At 36.5% G+C, this 19,447-nt stretch overlaps 1 protein-coding gene across 2 annotated transcripts in view; it reads left to right on the plus strand.

Moving 5' to 3' along the window:
* Positions 1–14,826, plus strand: part of SMIM14 (small integral membrane protein 14) — a 79,825-nt gene extending 64,999 nt beyond the window's left edge. For both annotated transcript variants that reach the window (XM_027055569.2, XM_053217450.1), the window contains exons 4-5: positions 9,228–9,370; positions 11,720–14,826. In XM_027055569.2, the coding sequence (XP_026911370.1) occupies positions 9,228–9,370; positions 11,720–11,752 (176 nt within the window). In that variant the 3' untranslated portion in view covers positions 11,753–14,826. The remainder of the gene's footprint in view (positions 1–9,227; positions 9,371–11,719) is intronic.
* The last annotated feature ends 4,621 nt before the right edge of the window (positions 14,827–19,447 follow it).

Consider the following 19,447-nt stretch of genomic DNA (forward strand, 5'->3'; position numbering starts at 1 on the left):
CAGACACTTAACTGACTGAACCACCTAGGCACCCTCTTTTGGTTTCTATTGCATGGAATATCTTTTACCATGCCTTTACTTTCAGTCTCTGTATGTCATTACATCTAAAGTGAGTCTCTTATAGGCAGCATATACATGGGTCTTGTTTTTTGGTTTGGTTTTGTTCTTGGTGTTTTATTTTTATTTTGAGAGGGGGCGGGGAGAGGGGTAGAGACAGAGGGAGACAGAATCTGAAGCAGTCTCCAGCTCTGAGCTGTCAGCACAGAGCCAGACACAGGGCTCAGCCACGGGATCATGACCTGAGCCGAAGTAGGACACTTAACTGAGCCATCCAGGCACCCTGGGTCTTGTTTTTTTAATCCATTCAGCCACTCTATGTCTTTTTTTTTTTTTTTTTTTTTTTTTAAATAAGCTCTATGCCCAACGTGGTGTTTGAACTCACAACCCTGAGATCAAGAGTCATATGCTCTACCGACTGAGCCAGCCAGGTGCCCCACCACTCTGTCTTTTGATTAGAATTTAGTTCATTTACAGTTAAAGTACTGGACTCCTGGCTGGTTCAGTCATTAAGCATCTGACTTTAGCTCAGGTCATGATCTCACAGTTCGTGAGTTTGAGTCCCTCTTCGGGTGAGCTCAAGCCCTGCTTTCGGTAAGCCCCTCTTCTCTCTCTCCATCTCTCTCTGCCCTCTCACGTGTGCCCTCCCTCTTAAAAAAGAAAAAAAAAATACAGTTTAAGTAATTAATGATAGGCATATGCTTGTTGCCATAGCGTTCATTGTTTTCTGGCTGTTTTTGTAGTTCCTTTCTGTTCTTTTCTTGCTGTCTTCCTTTCTGGTTTGATGACTTTCTCTAGTGTTATGCTTATATTTTTTTATCTTTTGTGTGTTTACTGTAAGTTTTTGTTTGGGGGTTTACATATAACAACTAATAGCCATCTGTTTTAAGTCAATAACTTAAGTTTGATTCCATTCTCTTTTTTTAAACTTTTTTTTTAAGTTTATTTAGTTATTTTGGGAGAGAGAGGGAGTGTGCAAGCAGAGGAAGGGCAGAGAGAGAGGGAGAGAGAATCCTAAGTCTGCAAGGAGCCGGACTCAATCCCACAAACTGTGAGATCATGTCCTGAGCCAAAATCGAGAGTCGGATACTTAACTGACTGAGCCACCCAGGTGCCCCAAGTTTGATCCCATTCTAAATCTCAACATTCTAACTTCCCTTGCTACATTTTATGTACATTTTAAGATTTTTGACATGTTACTAAATTGCATTTATTAATAGGCTCTGTGCTTATACATACCATCCCGAAGCTGAGCTCCACTTTATTTTGTAATGAAGCTAAAAAACATAGTAAGGTACTATTTTAAAGGCACTTGTTATTACATTATTAATTATTGTTACTATTATGTGAACTGGGTGTCCCATTAAATTCTGTAAATATAACAGCTTAGAGAAATAGGAGCTATTACAGTGCTTAGCCCAAAGTAGAAATTTTGTCAGAACATTTTCCATTGGTGCATCAGGGTAGTAATTATATGCTTCTGGACAAGAAGGTAATGGTAATGTGTAGATGTTGTGTTAGGTTGTTGGGGTGATGTGTGGTGTTTCCCCCACTCCAGATTTCTTTATGTTGCTTTTTCAGTAGCATTCATTAATCTGCAGTGTGCTTTCTGATAAGCAGCTCAAAATTTTCCTCCAGCAGGTAAAGCTAAAACCTGTTCTTCTAGTTGAAAATAATCTTATTGAACTTCTTATGGAAAAACAAGTATTTATTACATTTGTGGTATCTGTGATCCTAGAGCCCCACCCCACCTGTAAACCAAATATACTCTTACTTCTTTGAATGAAATGTCATTTCTTTAATCTAAACATAAAGACAAAACTCTAGAGCTTAAATATTAATTTAGTTATATTGGCCAGTTTTTCTTCCCTGGTTCTTTTAGTGTTTGGTGGAAATCCTTTCTGAAAGTCATGTTTTTAAATGGTTTGTGCAGTTTCCTGTAGGTGTTAGAATTACTTTTCTTTGTATTCTAAATTTTCTCCAGTGAATTTATGCTGTTTTCATAAAATATATTTTAATCTGGAGTTCCTACTGTCCCCTACTCAGGTTCAGTAATTTGCTAGAATGGCTCACAGAACTCAGGAAAACAGTTTATTTACATTACCAGTGTATTATAAAGGGTACAACTCAAGAACAGCCAAATAGAAAGGGTGCACAGGGCAAGATATGTGGTGGAAGGGTGCAGAGTTTCCCTGTTTTCTCTGAGTGTGCCACTTTCCCAGCACCTCGATGTATTCACCAATCAGGAAGCTCTCTGAACCCCTTTGTTTAGAGTTTTTATGGAGATTCTATTCTCTGGGCAGGAATGATAAAATCATTGGCCATTGGTGAGTAAGTTGATCTCCAGCCACTTTCCTGCCTGGAGGTTAGGTAGTGGAGCTGAAAGTTCCAGCTCTCTAATTATATGGTCAAACTCTGGCAACCAGACCCCATCCTGAAGCCTACAGAGGCCCCCCAAAGTCACTTCATTAGCATAAACTCAAGTTTGGTTGAAACGTTTATTATTAATTACAAAATGACATTTCTTTCCTATCTCTCAGGAAATTCCAAGAGTTTTAGGATTTCTGTGCTAGGAACTGGAATGAAGACCAAATATACATTTTTTTCTTTTCCTTTTTTTTCCTTTTTTGTTTTGTTTTGCTTTTTTCTTTTTTGAGAGAGAGCGCGCGCACATGTATGTGTGCACACATGCAGGTGAGGGGGAATGGCAGAGGGAGAGGGGGAGAGAGAATTTAAGCAGGCTCCACACCCAGCATGGAGCCCGATGCAGGGCTCAGTATCACAACCGTTAGATCACAGCCTGAGCCGAAATCAAGAGTCAGGACGCTTAGCCAACGATGCCACCCAGATGCCCCTATATTTCTTATTATATCACAATACTCATTGTGCTTGCCATGGTTTGTTGCATGCATTTGAGGTGATTTAATTGAATCTGAGCTCATTACTTTGTGTGGGAGCAGAATTTAGCTGCAGTGTATTAGCAGATTCAGTTGGTACATGATTCTTTTTTTTTTTTTTTTTTTCAAAATGACAAAAGGATCAATTTATTAAGAGGACATTACAATAGTAAGTATGGATCACCAAATAGTGCATGATTCTTTATATTGAGCTAAACTCCCACTTCATTGTGGTGTCCACCCATAGTTTTGCTCTCTAGAGCAGTAGGGAGCAAGTCTGCTCACTCTTCTGAAAGACTGCCTTTCAGATAAAGTGTTGTGTGGAAACCAGCTCTATCACTAACTTAATTCTGGAGTAAATCAACTTGAAAACAGGTAGCTATACTGTGAGGATAATGTAATTACTCCATACAGCCCCAAAACTGCAGAGTTAAAGCCTCCTGGTGCTAATGCACCACTTTCACTGTTGTTCTATTTCTGCTTTTCCACTGGAAGCCTATGTAAGTTTGTAGAAATAATCCCTTGGGATCTACCAGCTCTTAGAGCATCCCTCTCTACTCCTTCATCTTCCTGGTGTCCAGGTAAGTTAATAGCTTCACTGTGAATATTCCATTTGACAAGCTATTTGTAATACATTTGCTTATAACTAAAGACTTAAACGTTAAGCAAAGCAGAATGCTGTATTTTGATGCACAGAGTCCTTTTACATTTTTTGATTTGACATCTTTCCAGACGATACAGCAAAATGTATTTACTCTCTTAAGGCAAATCATTTCCAGGCAGTGAGGAAACAGATTTTATATCTCCCATGTGATTGTGCCCCTTAATATTTGTATGTGTCAAAAAGTTATCACAGTAAAAACCCCGGGGACCAGTGCCTGTTCACTTCTCTATACTGACTTTAAAATCTCTGTTCCTTGGGGTGCCTGGCTGGCTCGGTTGGAAGAGCATACAACTCTTGATCCTGAGGTAGTGATTTCAAGCCCCATGTTGGGTATAGAGGTTACTTAAATGAAAATAAAACTTAAAATTAGGCGCACCTAGCTGGCTCAGTCAGTAGAGCTTGCAACTGTTAATCTCAAGGCTGTGAGTTCAAGCCTCACATTGGGCATGGAGCGAACTTAAAAAAGTAAAATAAAAATAAATTAAAAAAAATAGCTGCCTGTTATATTTGTTTGTATCAGCTACATGTAGTATGAGGGAGTTTGAGTAGCATACCTGTTTGGAGACTTTATGAAAAAGCGAATCTTGTCATAAGGGACTACAAATAATCACAGAATGCCATCAGTGATTCTATTCATGTCTGTTTCTGAATATTTCAAGAAGTCCAACTCAGTCCAGATACTACCCAGGCTCTCCAATCCTGAACTTTTTTTGTTTAATTCAATTTATTTTTTTATATATAGTTCACAAATCAAGGACTTAATTAATAAACACTGAAAAGTTATCTTCCTCCTTACATTTTCTCATCTACTCAGGTGCTGTCTCAGGTATTATTAGCTTTTTATGTATCTTTCCAGAATCTATTCATGTACAAGCAAACTGTATATTATTTACTTCCTTTCTTGGTACACAGTTTCTCACCTTTTTTTTTTTTTTTCAGTCAAAAAAAAAAAAAATAGCATATCTCATGGAAACTTCCCTAAACATTTTTTTTACAGCTTCATGGTATTACATTGTGCAGATGTTCCCCTAATTTACTAATCAGACACTCTTGGCAGGCATTTAGGTTTGTTTCTATTTTTTTCTAGGTTTTTAAAAAAAAACTAATCTTGCACAGTATACCTATGTGAAAATACATTCTAGAGCCATCTTAATTTTATGGGGCTAGTATAAATAGAAAAACACTGACTATGGTCAAGAAGTTCAACTTTTTTTTTAAAGTCTATTTATTTTGAGAGAGAGAGAGAGAGAGAGAGAGAGAGAATCCTAAGCAGGCTCTGGCTCAGTCTTAAGAACCATGAAATCATAACCTGAGCCAAAATCAGGAGTTGGATGCTTAACCAACTGAGCTACCCAGGCACCCCAAGAGGTTCAACTTTAATTGATTTAGCTATTATTCTTTATTCTGAGAGAGGCCTTGAGTTATTGGAGAATAAGAGAAATGAACTTATCAAACTTTGAAGGTTAGGAAAATGATATCCATTTAACCTTTTTTTTTTTTTTTAGCCTTTTAAGTAGAGAAATTTTACTGCACATTACTACCCTTCACAGACTTTAGAGGCATCTTTAACTTCTTTTCTTCCCCCTTCTACTGTCAGTCCAGTCAGTCACCACGTGTTTTGCTTCTCCCATCCTAGTACTATTTGTATTTGACCCTTTTCCATTCCCACTTCAGCATCTTATCCAGCCTAGTTATTCACGCCAGGATATATCTGCACTCAGACTTTTCTGTGTGCATAATACTGGTAATGAATACCTCCTGGGGTATTCGATACTGGTATTAAATACCTTCTGTGTACCAGTCACTGTACTAACTGCTCCTTATGTACTGATCATTTCAATCCTCACAACTACTCTCTGGGATGATAGTAATATTTCCATTTCACAGGTGAAGAAATTGAGGCACAGAGATTATATAGCTAAGAAGTAATGCAGTCAAACAGCTATAAAATGGTCTCAGTTCTTGAAAAGTTAATGTCCTAATTAGAACAAATAGGAAGCCATTCCTTCAAACTAGGAATGCTACACTAGTCCAGGGAAGAAAGGAAGGAGAGGACTGAGAAAATGGAGATTTTTAAAAAAATGTTTATTCATTTTTGGGACGCCTTGGTGGCTTAGTTGGTTAAATGTTCCACTTCGGCTCAGGTCATGATCTCACAGTTCATGGGTTCAAGCACCACATCAGGCTCTGTGCTGACAGCTCAGAGCTTGGAGCCTGCTTTGGATTCTGTGTCTAGCTCTCTCTCTACCGCTCCCCTGCTCATGCTCTCTCTCTCAAAAGTGAGAACAAAATGTTTATTCACTTTTGAGAGAGTGCAAGCAGAGGTGGGGCAAAGAGAGAGGGGGACAGAGGATCCAAAGCGGGCTTTGCACTGACAGTAGCGAGCCAGATGTGGGTCTTGAACCCACAAACCGTGAGATCATGACCTGAGCTGAAGTTGGACGCTCAACTGAGTGAGCCACCCAGGTACCCCAAAAATGGAGATTTTTATAGAAGAGAGTGATGTAGGTGAATAAATGGTGGTTATTTGTAAGCACATGCTAGACAGGGAAAAAATCATGAGTACCCCAGGACTGAGTTTGTAAAATTGTCAAATTCTTTCAGCCAAACTAGCATTGAACTGTTGCATCATATTCATTTGGGAAGTTTTTAAAATATTGTTGGTTCCTGACCCCATCCCTGAGCTGCTCCTGAATTAGATGGTGTGAGGTAGAGCCGTAGAATCTGTGGTATTGCTGTCATCACAGGCTATTCTTAAGCATAGACAGACCAGACTACCACTGGCTAAAGAAGGAAGAAGATACTGTGGTTGACTAGAACAAGAGGATGCTTTATGTGAGAAATATTTAGAGTTAATATGATGAGTAGGGCCAAATCCTATGAGGAAAGGCCAGGCTAAAGAGTTCAGAGTTGAAGCAGTAGTCAGAGAGTAAGTCACTGGGTTGGTCAGCAGATCTGTTACGAGCAGTGTTCTAAGCAGACTTTTCTGGCAGCAATATGCAGAAAAGAAAGACAGGAATAAGAACCAAGCTAGGAGACAGTTACAGGAAACTGAGAACCATAACATGACTGTGAGAGTAGGCATTTTCATGTCTACAAAGACATGAATTAGTAAATTAGTGATCCAAGGTTCAACCCCGTGAAGAATATTTTATGTGCAAAGAGTATCAAAAAATAAGAGACCTGGGGTGCCTGGCTGGCTTAGTTGTTGGAGCATTCAATTCTTGATCTCAGGGTTGTGAGTTCGAGCCTCACGCTGGATGTAGAGATTACTTATAAAATGAAAGGAAGAGGGGCGCCTGTGTGGCTCAGTTGGTTAAGCGGCCGACTTCGGCTAGGGTCATGATCTCGTGGTCCGTGAGTTCGAGCCCCGCGTCGGGCTCTGTGCTGACAGCTCAGAGCCTGGAGCCTGTTTCAGACTCTATGTCTCCCTCTCTCTGACCCTCCCCCGTTCATGCTCTGTCTCTCTCTGTCTCAAAAATAAATAAATGTTAAAAAAATTTTAAATAAAATAAAATAAAATGAAAGGAAGAGACCCACTTTCCAAATTGAATAATACATAAGAATTGACATTGGGGTTTCACTTCTGGTCTATACCATTAATCTGGCATTTTATTTCTGAGACAGGGGCACCATAAGAAGTGATAATGTGTAGAAGTCACAGTTATCTTTCTTTAACTTTAAATAATCTAATTTTACCTAACCTCTACTTACAAGCTTATTCATCAAAAATCCTTTTTAAATCTGTGTTTTCTAATTTTACTACTCACAGGACTAATAATTTTCAGGTTCTGTCTCACTCTGTGGTATTGTCAGAGATTCTGACATGGCAAAGAGGTTGGTTAAGAGTACAGCCTCTGGAATGACACCAGCTGTATTAAAATCCCAGCTTTGCCACATACCAACTGTATGACATTAGGATTTAACCCCCCTTTTCCCCAGTTTCTTCATCAATAAAATGAAAATATGGTAGTACTTACCATAAAATAAGATTGTTAAAAGGATTAACAGAGATGCCTGATTCAAAGTAACGATTCAAATTTTAGCTATTATTTAGCAATAAAAATAATAGTATTTGCTTTTCTTTAATATTTATTTTAAGAGAGAGAGGCAGAGAGAAAGGGAGAATCCCAAGCAGACTCCATACTTTCAGCACAGATCCTGATGCAGGGCTTGAACTCATGAACTGTGAGATCATGACCTGAACTGAAACCAAGACTCAGACACTTAACTGAGTACCCAAGTGTCCCAATGGTATTTGCTTTAACAACAACAACAACAACAACAACAACCCTCTCATGTGGTGCCTGGGTGGCTTCAGTCCCTTAACACACTCTGAGTTTTGATTTCGGCTCGTTATGATATCATGGTTCATGAGATAGAGCCCCGTGTAGGGCTCTGTGCTGACAGTGCGGAGCCTGCTTGGTATTCTTTCTCCCTCTCTCTCTGTCCCTTCCTTGCTTACACTCTCGTTCTCTATCTCTTAAAATAGGGGCTCCTGGGTGGCTCAGTTGATTACGTGTCTAATTCAATTTCAGGTCAGGCCATGATCTCACGGTTCGTGAATTCAAGCCCTACATCAGACTCTGTGCTGACAATGTGGATCCTCTCCCCCTCTCTCTGCCCCTTCTTCGCGCGCTCGCTCTCTCTCTCTCTCTCTCTCTCTCTCTCTCAATAAATAAATAAATAAATAACTTAAAAAAAAGAAATCTGTCTTCTGTAATTTTCATTTATGACAACTGAGTTCTCTAATATACGTCAATTATAAGTCTGTTTTATTTAGTAGAAATTTGTTAGGCTCATACCATGGGCCAGCACTGTGTTAGGTACTTGTAATAATGAATTAATAAGACATGGCTGCCTGAGGAGCTGGGAGAAACTATTACTGACACACACAGCCCTGACTTCTTTCTCCTGATAAATGGATAGATTTTAGAATATCTGTATCTGAATCCAACTTCTTTTTGTTAAAAAAGAAGGCCAAATTACTATCTCTTTGAGAATATCATTCAAGGGATCTTTAATTTATATATTATACAATTCACATGGTTCCTTTTCCTTAAGCTCTGTTATTTTTTCATGCTGCTTTTGTAATTAAAATTCAGAATTTTCCTGTCCTGAGGTAGAGTGTCTTTACTGTACATCAGGTGGTTTTAACCTGGGTTTTGTAGATCTCAGTATATCTGGGGATGGGTGGCTTTGTGGGTTCATGAACCTTCCCAAATCATATGCAAAATTGAGTGTGTATACATGGATTCTTAGAGTGGAAAGAGTCCTTAATTTTTCTAAAATTCTCAAAGGATTCTGTCACACCAAAATATTAAGAACCACTATATATTAAAATCCTCATTTAATAGGTTTTGTCTTATGACTATTTTGTACCATTTACCATTTAGATTTTCTCACAAGAAGAAAGGAAAATTCAAGATGTAATATTTCATAATTGTATTTCTTAAAATGTGTATACAATTTTTCATTGTATATTTTCAAATGTGTAATACAATTTTTGAAAATGGCACTTGAACATTAGAATTTATTCTTAAATTATCTAACAATATTATAACCATGCTACATTTTTTGTTGCAAATATATTTGTTGTTTGTCTTTAGTGCCAGGACCTTCTGGTGATAATGGCATCAGTATTACCATGATCTTGATGGCCTGGATGGTTATTGCAGTGATTTTGTTTCTACTGAGACCTCCTAATCTAAGAGGATCCAATCTTACTGGAAAGCCAACCAGTCCTCATAATGTAAGTGTTGTGGATTAGAAATTCATTTGGGTAGGGGTGGGTGTGGCCTGGGAATGGGAGGAGTTTGTTTTGACTGAAATATCTGAATTAGCAAAAGGAAGATTTAACTCATGGAATAAGTTCTTCCTATGTAGTTCTTGTAAATCTTGCAACCCCAAAAGGCTTAATCTTGATGGAGTTACATATAGAGAGAAACACAGACCAGTAGCCCAAAAAGAGTTGTAGAATGAATTCCAATCTTTACTCACATTCCAGTCTTTCTCAACATAGAAAATGATCCAGTTCATAATAATCCACAGCAGTACTTCTCAAATCTCAGTTTTTCACTCCCCAGTTCCTCACAGTTGATCCCTTGCTTCTCATGGTTCCCGCTCTGTAAATTCTCTTAATAGCTATAGTTCATATTTTTCCCTCTACTTCACTTTTTCCCCTTCTGTCCTAGCTATTAAATTCAGTAGAGACCCTGAGCCTATCTGGCTAAATCCTGTTTTCCTTTTGTTTTCCCATCCAGTTTCTCTTAAAAACTCATCCAGTTCTGCATCATAATAGATCAAATGCTGGCAAAGGAGAGATAGGATCATTCATGTTGATAAATCTTGATAATCATGATTACTACCATTTATAGAACCTAGGTAAAAAATAGCATAAATAAAGTGACCCAACAGGGAGTGTTTTGTGCTATCTTGAATAGAAGAAACTCCACTGAAGGATTCCTTTTAATTGTTTGGAGAACCAGCATTTATATTTTTTCTTTTCTATTTGACTTGGATGTTATCTCTTGAAAAATATTTCCATGATGAATTCATTGTTGAACACCAAATTATCCCACTAATTCCCTTCTCCAACCTTCACCATATGGAATTGCTAAAATAATTTCTTCTTTTCCACAATCTGTGTTGTTATTATTAGAAGTTTAGTTAAACTAATTTCTTACATAGGAGAAAGCAAATGATAATCAGTGCTTTTTTTTTTTTTAATAGAACATTTAGTTATGTAGTCATGCTGATTTTTTTTTTTTTATTTTTTTTTTTAACGTTTATTTATTTTTGAGACAGAGAGAGACAGAGCATGAACGGGGGAGGGTCAGAGAGAGGGAGACACAGAATCTGAAACAGGCTCCAGGCTCTGAGCAGTCAGCACAGAGCCTGACGCGGGGCTTGAACTCACAGACCGCGAGATCATGACCTGAGCCGAAGTCGGACGCCTAATCGACTGAGCCACCCAGGTGCCCCAGCCATGCTGATTTTAAGAAAGAAAGCATCATTAGCACGATATAAAGGGCCTTAAATTTATTTTTTGGTTTTCATGGAGAGGAAGGTATCCATAAAACAGCTTGTATGTTGTCTTGATAAGGTGCTTTCTCCTCAGCCTTTTTTCTTACTTTCTATGCATAGTTTTACTACTTTCATATCAAAGACCAACTTCCTCAACTTTTGGAGCTAAAGAAGTTCAACTTAATAAGCTGGTTTAGAAGCCATCAAAACTGACAGAAATCTAAGATAATAGTCACTAAATCTTATTTCATTGTAGGCCAGCAGTTCTTAGAAGAGTAGGCCCACTGCCTTAAGAATAAGCAAGAAAACATATTGACTAATTTTAGGCTATAGTTCACATTTTGACCTTATTTGAAAAATTGACCACCCTCAACTGGGGCCTCCTATAGCACGTCACAGTAAATAAATGGAATCTTCTTGAAGGTTTCTAAAGCTTTGATCTTTCCTTTACAGTTCAAATACTTTCTCTTGCAAGTAACAAAAATCAGCTTGGCCTGGTTTAAACAAGTGGCTTTATTGGTTTACACATTAGAAAATCCAGAAAGGTTGTAGGATCAGTGTTTTAGGTTGTTTAACAGTATCATCGAAGCCCTACTTTCTTTCCTCAGACCATCAGCTTCCTTCCAAAGTGAGCTCCCTTTGTGGTCATAGGATGCCTGCCAACAGCATCTGGAGTCACATGCTTCCTCATTGACATTCTGTAGTGAGAAACAAAAATCTCTAGCTTCTCTTTGGTTGTACTGAGCTCAGTCATCTTAGCAAGAGGGATGATGCTACCTTTATTGGTTTAAATATCACTTCTGGAGCTGTCAGCGAGAGCAGTTTCCTCCATATCATACTACTGTTACACAATTTTCCTTTCTTCTGTGCTACAGGGAGGAATGAAACAAACATTGGTGAATTACAGTGTTAATCTAGTGTTCCCTTGTGCAGAAACATATAAAAAGTTCAAATAAGTATATGATTAGGGATTGGAGGGTGGTGGGCATGCTGCTCAACACTTACTATATGTGTTAGATTAGTTGCACTGGGATTTAAGAAGTAAATTCCATAATTTCTGTCTTTCTAATGCCAGGGACAAGATCCACCAGCCCCTCCTGTGGACTAACTTTGTGATATGGGAAGTGAAAATAGTTAACACCTTGCACGACCAAATGAACGAAGATGACCAGAGTACTCTTAACCCCATTAGAACTGTTTTTCCTTTTGCATCTGCAATATGGGATGGTATTGTTTTCATGAGCCTCTAGAAATTTCACTTGCAAGCTTATTTTTGCTTCCTGTGTTATCACCATTCCTTTTTACAGCATATTTGAGTAAATGATTATATTAAAAAAAAGTTACATGGGCTTTTTTGGTTATCCTACACTTAAACATTCCACTCATTCTGTTTGTAACTGTGATCATAATTTTTGTGATGATTTCTGGCCTGATTGAAGGAAATTTGAGATCTCTGCATTTAAATATTTTAAATAGTTTTGATAGGTTTTAAAATTGCTTCTTTTTTTTTCATTAGTTATTTATAAAGTTACTTGGGGTTGTCTGAGATTGTATGAAAAAAAATTAAGAACCACACTGTATTTACATTTACCTTGATTTGCGGGTGGCAGTTATCTCTAGTTCTTGGGACTGTGGCAGCCTTTGGAATATTTTACAGTTCTGTGTCATCCACTACAACTGGCTTATGTGGCTAGAAAAGGAAGGGAGAAGAAATGAAATAGTTGTTTACTAAGTTTTTTATTCCCGTAAAAATGTCTAATATTAGGAGAACTTTAAACATGATTTAAATATGGTGGATGATTTACAGTCCATTATAGCCTTACAAGGTTTGTGAAAGGAGGAAAAAAGTTAATTCTTTCTGCCTTTGCCAAGTATATTCTATACAGTAATAATTTAAGCTATAATTTATTTGTTAAATGGGTGCCTCTCAGGAACCTTCTTTTCTGTTCTAACACTTCCCTGTTAAATGGAACTATCTTAAAGCTGTATTGGGGACCTATTTGGTTACTGATATTTGAATGCTCTTTACTTATTTAGTCTTTTTTCTGTGAGGAAAAAATTGAATCTTTTATTATCCTTCTTACTTTAAAATATATTTGATGAATTCTTAGTTTACTCCAAGGGAGAAGGAGGAAAATGAAAAAGCAATCAAGGATCTTTTTCTCACCCCTTATCTCATTCTTGTTTAGTAATAGGATGGATTGGGGAGAGGAGGAGTATTAATATAAGTAAAATTTTGAAATGTATGAAAAGTAAAAGGTTGCATTGTTTTGCTCAGTTTGAAAGAAAATACAAATGGCATAAAAACGAAGTCTGCATGACCCATGTGGTTATGGAATTTTTTCTTAGCAAGTGATTACAGATGGTTTATGGGGGCTAGAAGATATTTTGCTATCAATGTAAGGATTTTTCCCCCAGATGAGTCTAGCTTTTCACTGTATTGATCTGAGAAATTACTTGTATGAATTAATAAACTTCTCTATATCATTGTACTGTTTAATAGAGTCTCTGATACAATTGTGTGATGCTCATAGGGTATTTTCCCCCCTTTATTATGATTACATTTTAGGCCATAAACATTTTAAGGGCTTCATTCATTATATAATCCAATATTGACTGCTTGCATTCCTTTTGTGCATCTTGGCTTTGTGCTTAATTTCTTGACATAATATAACCTACTCAATTACTTTATGCTAATCGAAGGGTATCATAACACAGGTAAGTCAAATCTTAGATAATTGAGCACCAGAGGTTTAAAGTTCTTCCTCTTGCTGGGCCTGGAAACCTTCCCAGCTTTATAGCTGTTAGAGTATTTAATGCAGAAAGGGCAGGAATGGCATAGGATGGAGCTAAATCTCTGTAAGCATTCCTTTTTCTGCCCTTGCCCCCTAGACTTTGAAGGCTTACACATATATCCTAACAGTCTTTTCTCTAAGCTGCTAGAAAGCCAATCTTTGGCAGAGATACTGATGTATTTACTGAATCTGTGGCTCACAAATAATTGAGAATTGGCTTTGGTTGAAGCCAACTGGCCTAGACCTGGAAACAGAATGTGTAGTGATAGCTAGAGACCTGCAAATCTAGATTCTTATTCCTGGTTCTTCATTTCTGTTATGTACACTTAATTGATAGTACATCTAGAATATTAACCTTTTCTATATGGACCATCTATTTAATTAGCAACAAAGCTCCTAGAGAAGTAGTTTTGGTTTTTTTGCTTATAAAATTTCTCCGTATTCCTGAGAAAGACCATGTACTACTGCATATAAAGTATTCCTGTTAACCTAACTAGTAATTTATATTATTCTATTTAATTCTTAAACTTCTACATGTGGCCTTCTTATTGAGCACACTCTTAGTCATTACTTGGCTTGTAAACATTCACCTGAACTGTGGCTACAATCATTTTTAAATAATCTGGAAAAAAGAAAGCTAAAGCTTCACATTTTAATTTTTGGCTCTTAAATATTCCACAACTAACATTAAGTTAATTTTATTTAAGAGTGATTTGATGTACCTTATGCAAAGTAATGTTTTCTTTCCATATGGAAAAAGTTAACATTGGAACTGTGTATAGTAAAAGATTTTATCATGTATCTATCCAAGCACTATCCCATAGCCAGCAAGTCATATTTTAAACTTGCAGAGATTTTCCAAAGTAACTGTTAGGTTCAGCTATTCCATGGTTACTTTTAGTGTCATTGTGTGGTATGTGATGTGGTAGTATTTATAGAATTACTGAATTTTTATATTTTCAAAGAAACCTTGGAAATTTGTCACTCTGAATTAAAGTCTGTCACTCTAAATAAACATGTGCTAAAATTGGACCAGCGCATCAGCTTACAACACAAAATAGCAACTTGAAGGAGAAATGAAGCGTTTACACATAATGGGTTAAATTTTTGTTGTTGCAATAGTAGGTTTAGTCTTAACATAATATTTCTAAATGAAAAATCATATGTATTTGTTACCATGTCTGATGATTGCTTTGTTAAAAGCAAAAGTGGTCATGTGATGTACTAAATATTAATTGCTGTTTTTAAATGTTTAAATCATGCCAAACAAATCATGTCTGTGCCATCCAGGGTTTATTGGAATCTTTTACTGAGTACTTGGACTGGGATAAAGGGCTTGTACTATGCACTTTTTATTAATGAATAAATAGAAAACGTTACTAATGCATTGTTTTCTGTTTGGCTTTTGTGGGAATTGAAGCAAACATCTTTTGCTTAGTAAAATGTTAACATTCTTTATTAAACAATTTCTTTGTAAGACTTTTTACTCCTAACTAAAGACATTCCATAGAGAAATGGAATTTTCAAGGAAAACATTTCTATAATAGCAGTAGGGCCAGTATTCAGAAGTAGGGATTCTGAGAAATCTTTAGGAAATTAGATTACAATTACATTTCTTTAGTTACTGTTTTTTAAATTTCTTCTAGGATACAGGGTTAATAGACATTTGCTTTGAGGGAATAATATCTAATAGTATTAATTATTTGAGCAGACAGATGTTACCTAAAAGGAGCTAGACATGTAACTGTACTGAACACATGCCAAAGTAAGAATTTGCTTTTGTCCTGTGACCTGGAATGCATCCAGATAACTAAAGATTGTTAATCCCCCATGTTAATAAAGATTGTTAAAAAATTTTTTAGACAATTTTACAATTTTTTAAGCAATTTTACAATTGCTCTGGGCATGGTTATGGTATCAGTGTCTTTGTGATATTTAAGTGTTCTTTAAAACAGCAAAATTTGTGAAATACATAATTTCCTGAAGGCAGTTAATGATTTCAATCTCAAGTTTGTCATACATATGTCAGTAGATATCTGAACCCCTGTAATGATAAGTTTTCATTAAATGGTTCTGCAGTATTAGTTTTCCTCTTAGAAAGTGGAATTCTAATAAGTTTTTTCTTCCTGCCATTTCATCTGATAGTTTACTCAGCTCCAAATCTCAGTTTATAGAGTTGGTTTTTCTCCCCACCAAAAAGTTCCATAAACACCAACTATGATTATCTATCACGCTCAGATTTTTAAAAACTGGAGTTATCAAGGTGATCTTTTCCCATGGGAAACTTAACTTTGCATGTCTTTTCTCAAACAAATGGACTATGTTGGTTCAGTAAACATTTCAACAAGCGTTTATATTTGTTAATTGTTAAACTGTTTCTGCTTTAAAATGGGTGTTATTCAAAATTAGATTACGGAAACCATTTTAAATCATCAGATGCCAAATTAAGACGTCTATTGAAAGGGAGGTGGAAGATGTCTGGGAAGCAGGGAATATGTACGGGTAAAGAATAATATGTGTAATTTTAAGAATAAGGCAACTTTCATATCAAAAAGGAATATTCCCTTATACAAAACTCTTCTTGTTTCTAGGAAATTTGGGAATGAGAAAAAAATATTTACAATCCCTGCAATACCAGAGGTCTTACCTCTTAAAAATCTGGTTCCTATATTCTCATAACTCAGACACACATATTATGTCTTGATGATTAATGAATTTGAATTGCATTGTTTGTGAAGAACTGAGCAAAATTAAAGAGCACAAATACTACATAGCAAGTTCAGCATTATAGAATAAGTCTCCTATGTTGTTTTTAAATGAATCTGTTATATAGTTACTCATTAATTCAGTGCCAAAGGAAGAGGCACTGTACATTCAAAAGGCATTACAGACCCTGGCCTGAATGCAGCTCTCCCTGACAACTAATTAGTATAGAAACATTAAACTTCGGAAGTCTGGATGTTTTAAAGGTGATTCCTTAACAATTAATACAGCAAGTAAAATTTTGTGGTTACAACATATAGAACAAATACAAATCTGACACCAGAGCCTACACTACCAACACATGGATTAAGATTTACGTCCTTGTGGGTGTCAGTTAAGTGTCCAATTCTTGATTTTGGCTCAGGTCATGATCTCATGGTTCATGGGTTCAAGCCCCATGTCTGGCTCTGCACTGACAGTGCGGAGTCAGCTTGGGATTCTCTCTGTCCCTTCCTCTCCCTCTCCTTCTCTCTCTGAAATAAATATTAAAAAAGGATTTATATCTTTGCAAATTTGCTTAGCCTTCAATTTTAATCTAACAACCTTTTCTTTAAAATTACATTTTACTCTATTTTGTTTTACATTATACCTCTGTCAACATCCTATTTCCCAGAGAGTTTCACCAGCAACAGCCTACTGAAAGCTGATGTTCTCAGGCTTCAAGCATGATTCTGTTAGCCAAAGTTCAGTCAGAAAATACAAGGCTTAAGGAAGTATTGGGCTAAATAAAGTATAATTGAAAATTATATTTTCTCCATTGAAGGGGTAGTAATTTTCTCTCTACAACACCAAAAGTATTCTTTTCATTGTGTTGCAATATTTAAGAAATCAGAGTCAAATAGGTATAAACTAGCAACAGTTAAGGTTGAATAATTGTAGTAATATCCTTGTAATAAAAATAATCATAATAATCTTGTAATAAATTCTGATGCTAATCTATGAAAGTATCAAAGATATTAAAAGGGTGTTTTTGTTGAAGAAAGCTGTTTTTTATCATTCTGTAATTTTTGTCCAATTCTCAAACTTCTATTTTAATTGTAGTGATTGTCTCATGCAATAAAAATATTTAGTATTGCCAATAGTGTTTTAGCCTTGGGGAAAAAGTACTCAAGTAGCTTTGTGTGAGCTTGGCTTAATGCTAAGGTAAACAATTCATTCAGTTCTTCTCACAATTCAAAGATAGCATATAGCTTATAGTAGTGATTCCCAAACTTTCTGGCTTGGGAGCCCCAAAGAACTTTTGTTTATATTATGCATTATATCTATCAATATATATACTGTGTCCAAAATTATAACAGAACATTTAAAAGTATTAAGTATTTTAAAATAATAAACCCAATACATATTAATAAAAAGGTTTTTATGAAAAAATAACCATTTTCCAAAATGAAAATTTAGTGAGAAGAGTGGCACTGTTTTACATTTTTGCAAAATTCTTTGATAGCTAGCTTAAAAGAGAGCTGGCTTTTTATTTCTACTTCTACATTCAATATGTTACATGTTCCCTTCTCATGAAACTGTGTGAATGTTAGTTTTTGATAACTAAATGACTACTGGTATTTTGAGCAGCCTATATACCTTGACTAAGGAAACAAGTTATGTGAACCTTGGGGAGCCCACTTAATTCAGAGCACCACTTTCCTCATTTATTTATCAAATATGATACCTACCACTTTACAGACAACTGAAGTGAAGAGCAAATGAAATGTTTGTGAAAATGCTTTGTAAAGTCCTAAATAAATATTGTTACATAAAGGCTCTCATCGTCCCAATATACATACATACATACATGTACACACACACACATACACATTCACACTCTCCCTTTTCAAAACCTAAGTTGTAAGGAAACTGGAAATTTGGGGCATTAACACTGAATTTCCATTGGAAAGAATTCACTCTACTAAGAATGGACAATGGAACCTTTAGGTCAGACATGGCAAAAGAAAAACATTGAAGATTAAAACATTAAATAGAATATCACAGTTTCCAATCAAGATTTTAAAATCCTTGGATGGAAACTGGAAAGCAAATACATTTTGACTAATAGATTAATAAATCCATTGCAATGAAAGCTAAAGAGCACACTATTAGACTGTGGTTCTCAACTTTGCCTGCACATTGAGATCTTTAAAAACCTGATGCTTTGGGGGTGCCTGAGTGGCTTGGTCTGTTGAGCATCCGGCTTCGGCCCAGGTCATGGTCTCACGGTTTGTGGGTTCAAGCCCTGCGTTGGGCTCTGTGGTGACAGCTCAGAGCCTTGGAGCCTGCTTCGGATTCTGTTTCTCTCTCTCTCTCTCTCAAAAATAAACATTAAAAAAAAAAAAACAAAAACAAAAACCTGATGCTTTGGCCCTATACCTCAGAGATTCTGTTAGGGCTTTGACCTAAACATCTACAGGTGAATCCAGTAGCAGCTAAGGGTAAGAACTGCTGGTGTAAAGAATGCTAAACTTTAAAGCTCGTGGGTGGTTAAGTTGGTTAAGTGTCCCACTCTTGATTTTGGCTTAGGTTATGATCTCATAGTCATGGGATCAAGCACCCCATTTGGCTCCATGCTGTGGAGACTGCTTAAGATTCTCTCTACCCTTCCCCTGCTGCTCATGCTGTCTCCTTCTCAAAAAAAAAAAAAAAAAAAAAAAAAAAAAAAAAAAAAGGCTACCTTATGTTTAGTTCTAGAGATGAAAAACAAAACAGAAACAAAAGCAAACAATCATTTCTTTCTAATTGATTTCTACATATTGGCATGGAATTAACTGAAACCTTAAATTCTCCTGCAGTAGTTTATTTTTACTAGTGGTATTTCACAGTTTTTCCCGATGCGTAAAAACAATGCCTTTATCTTCTCAATTATTTCTTGTGGGGATGAGGAAGGGAGATGTTATACTTCATGGATGGCCCTAACAGAAGCCTGTTCAGTCCATGTGAAGGCTCTTAAAAAGAAAGAGAGGGGCGGGGAGGGAGGAAGGAAGGAAGGAAAAGAAAGTGGGATTATTACTTTGCAAGGACTTAGATTACCACTGTTAATAGGGTAAATATTCCCTCCCCCACTTGTGCTTTGTCTCTGTCTTCTCTCTCACAAAAATAAATAAATGTTAAAAATAAAATTAAATAAATAAATAAATAAATAAATAAAGGGGGGCACGTGGGTGGCTCAGTCGGTTAAGTGTCTGACTTCGGCTCAGGTCATGATCTCACGGTTCATGAGTTTGAGCCCTGCGTCAGGCTCTGTGCTGACAGCTCAG

Source organism: Acinonyx jubatus, chromosome B1 (assembly GCF_027475565.1).
Source record: "Acinonyx jubatus isolate Ajub_Pintada_27869175 chromosome B1, VMU_Ajub_asm_v1.0, whole genome shotgun sequence".
In the NCBI taxonomy this organism is placed as follows: domain Eukaryota; kingdom Metazoa; phylum Chordata; class Mammalia; order Carnivora; family Felidae; genus Acinonyx; species Acinonyx jubatus.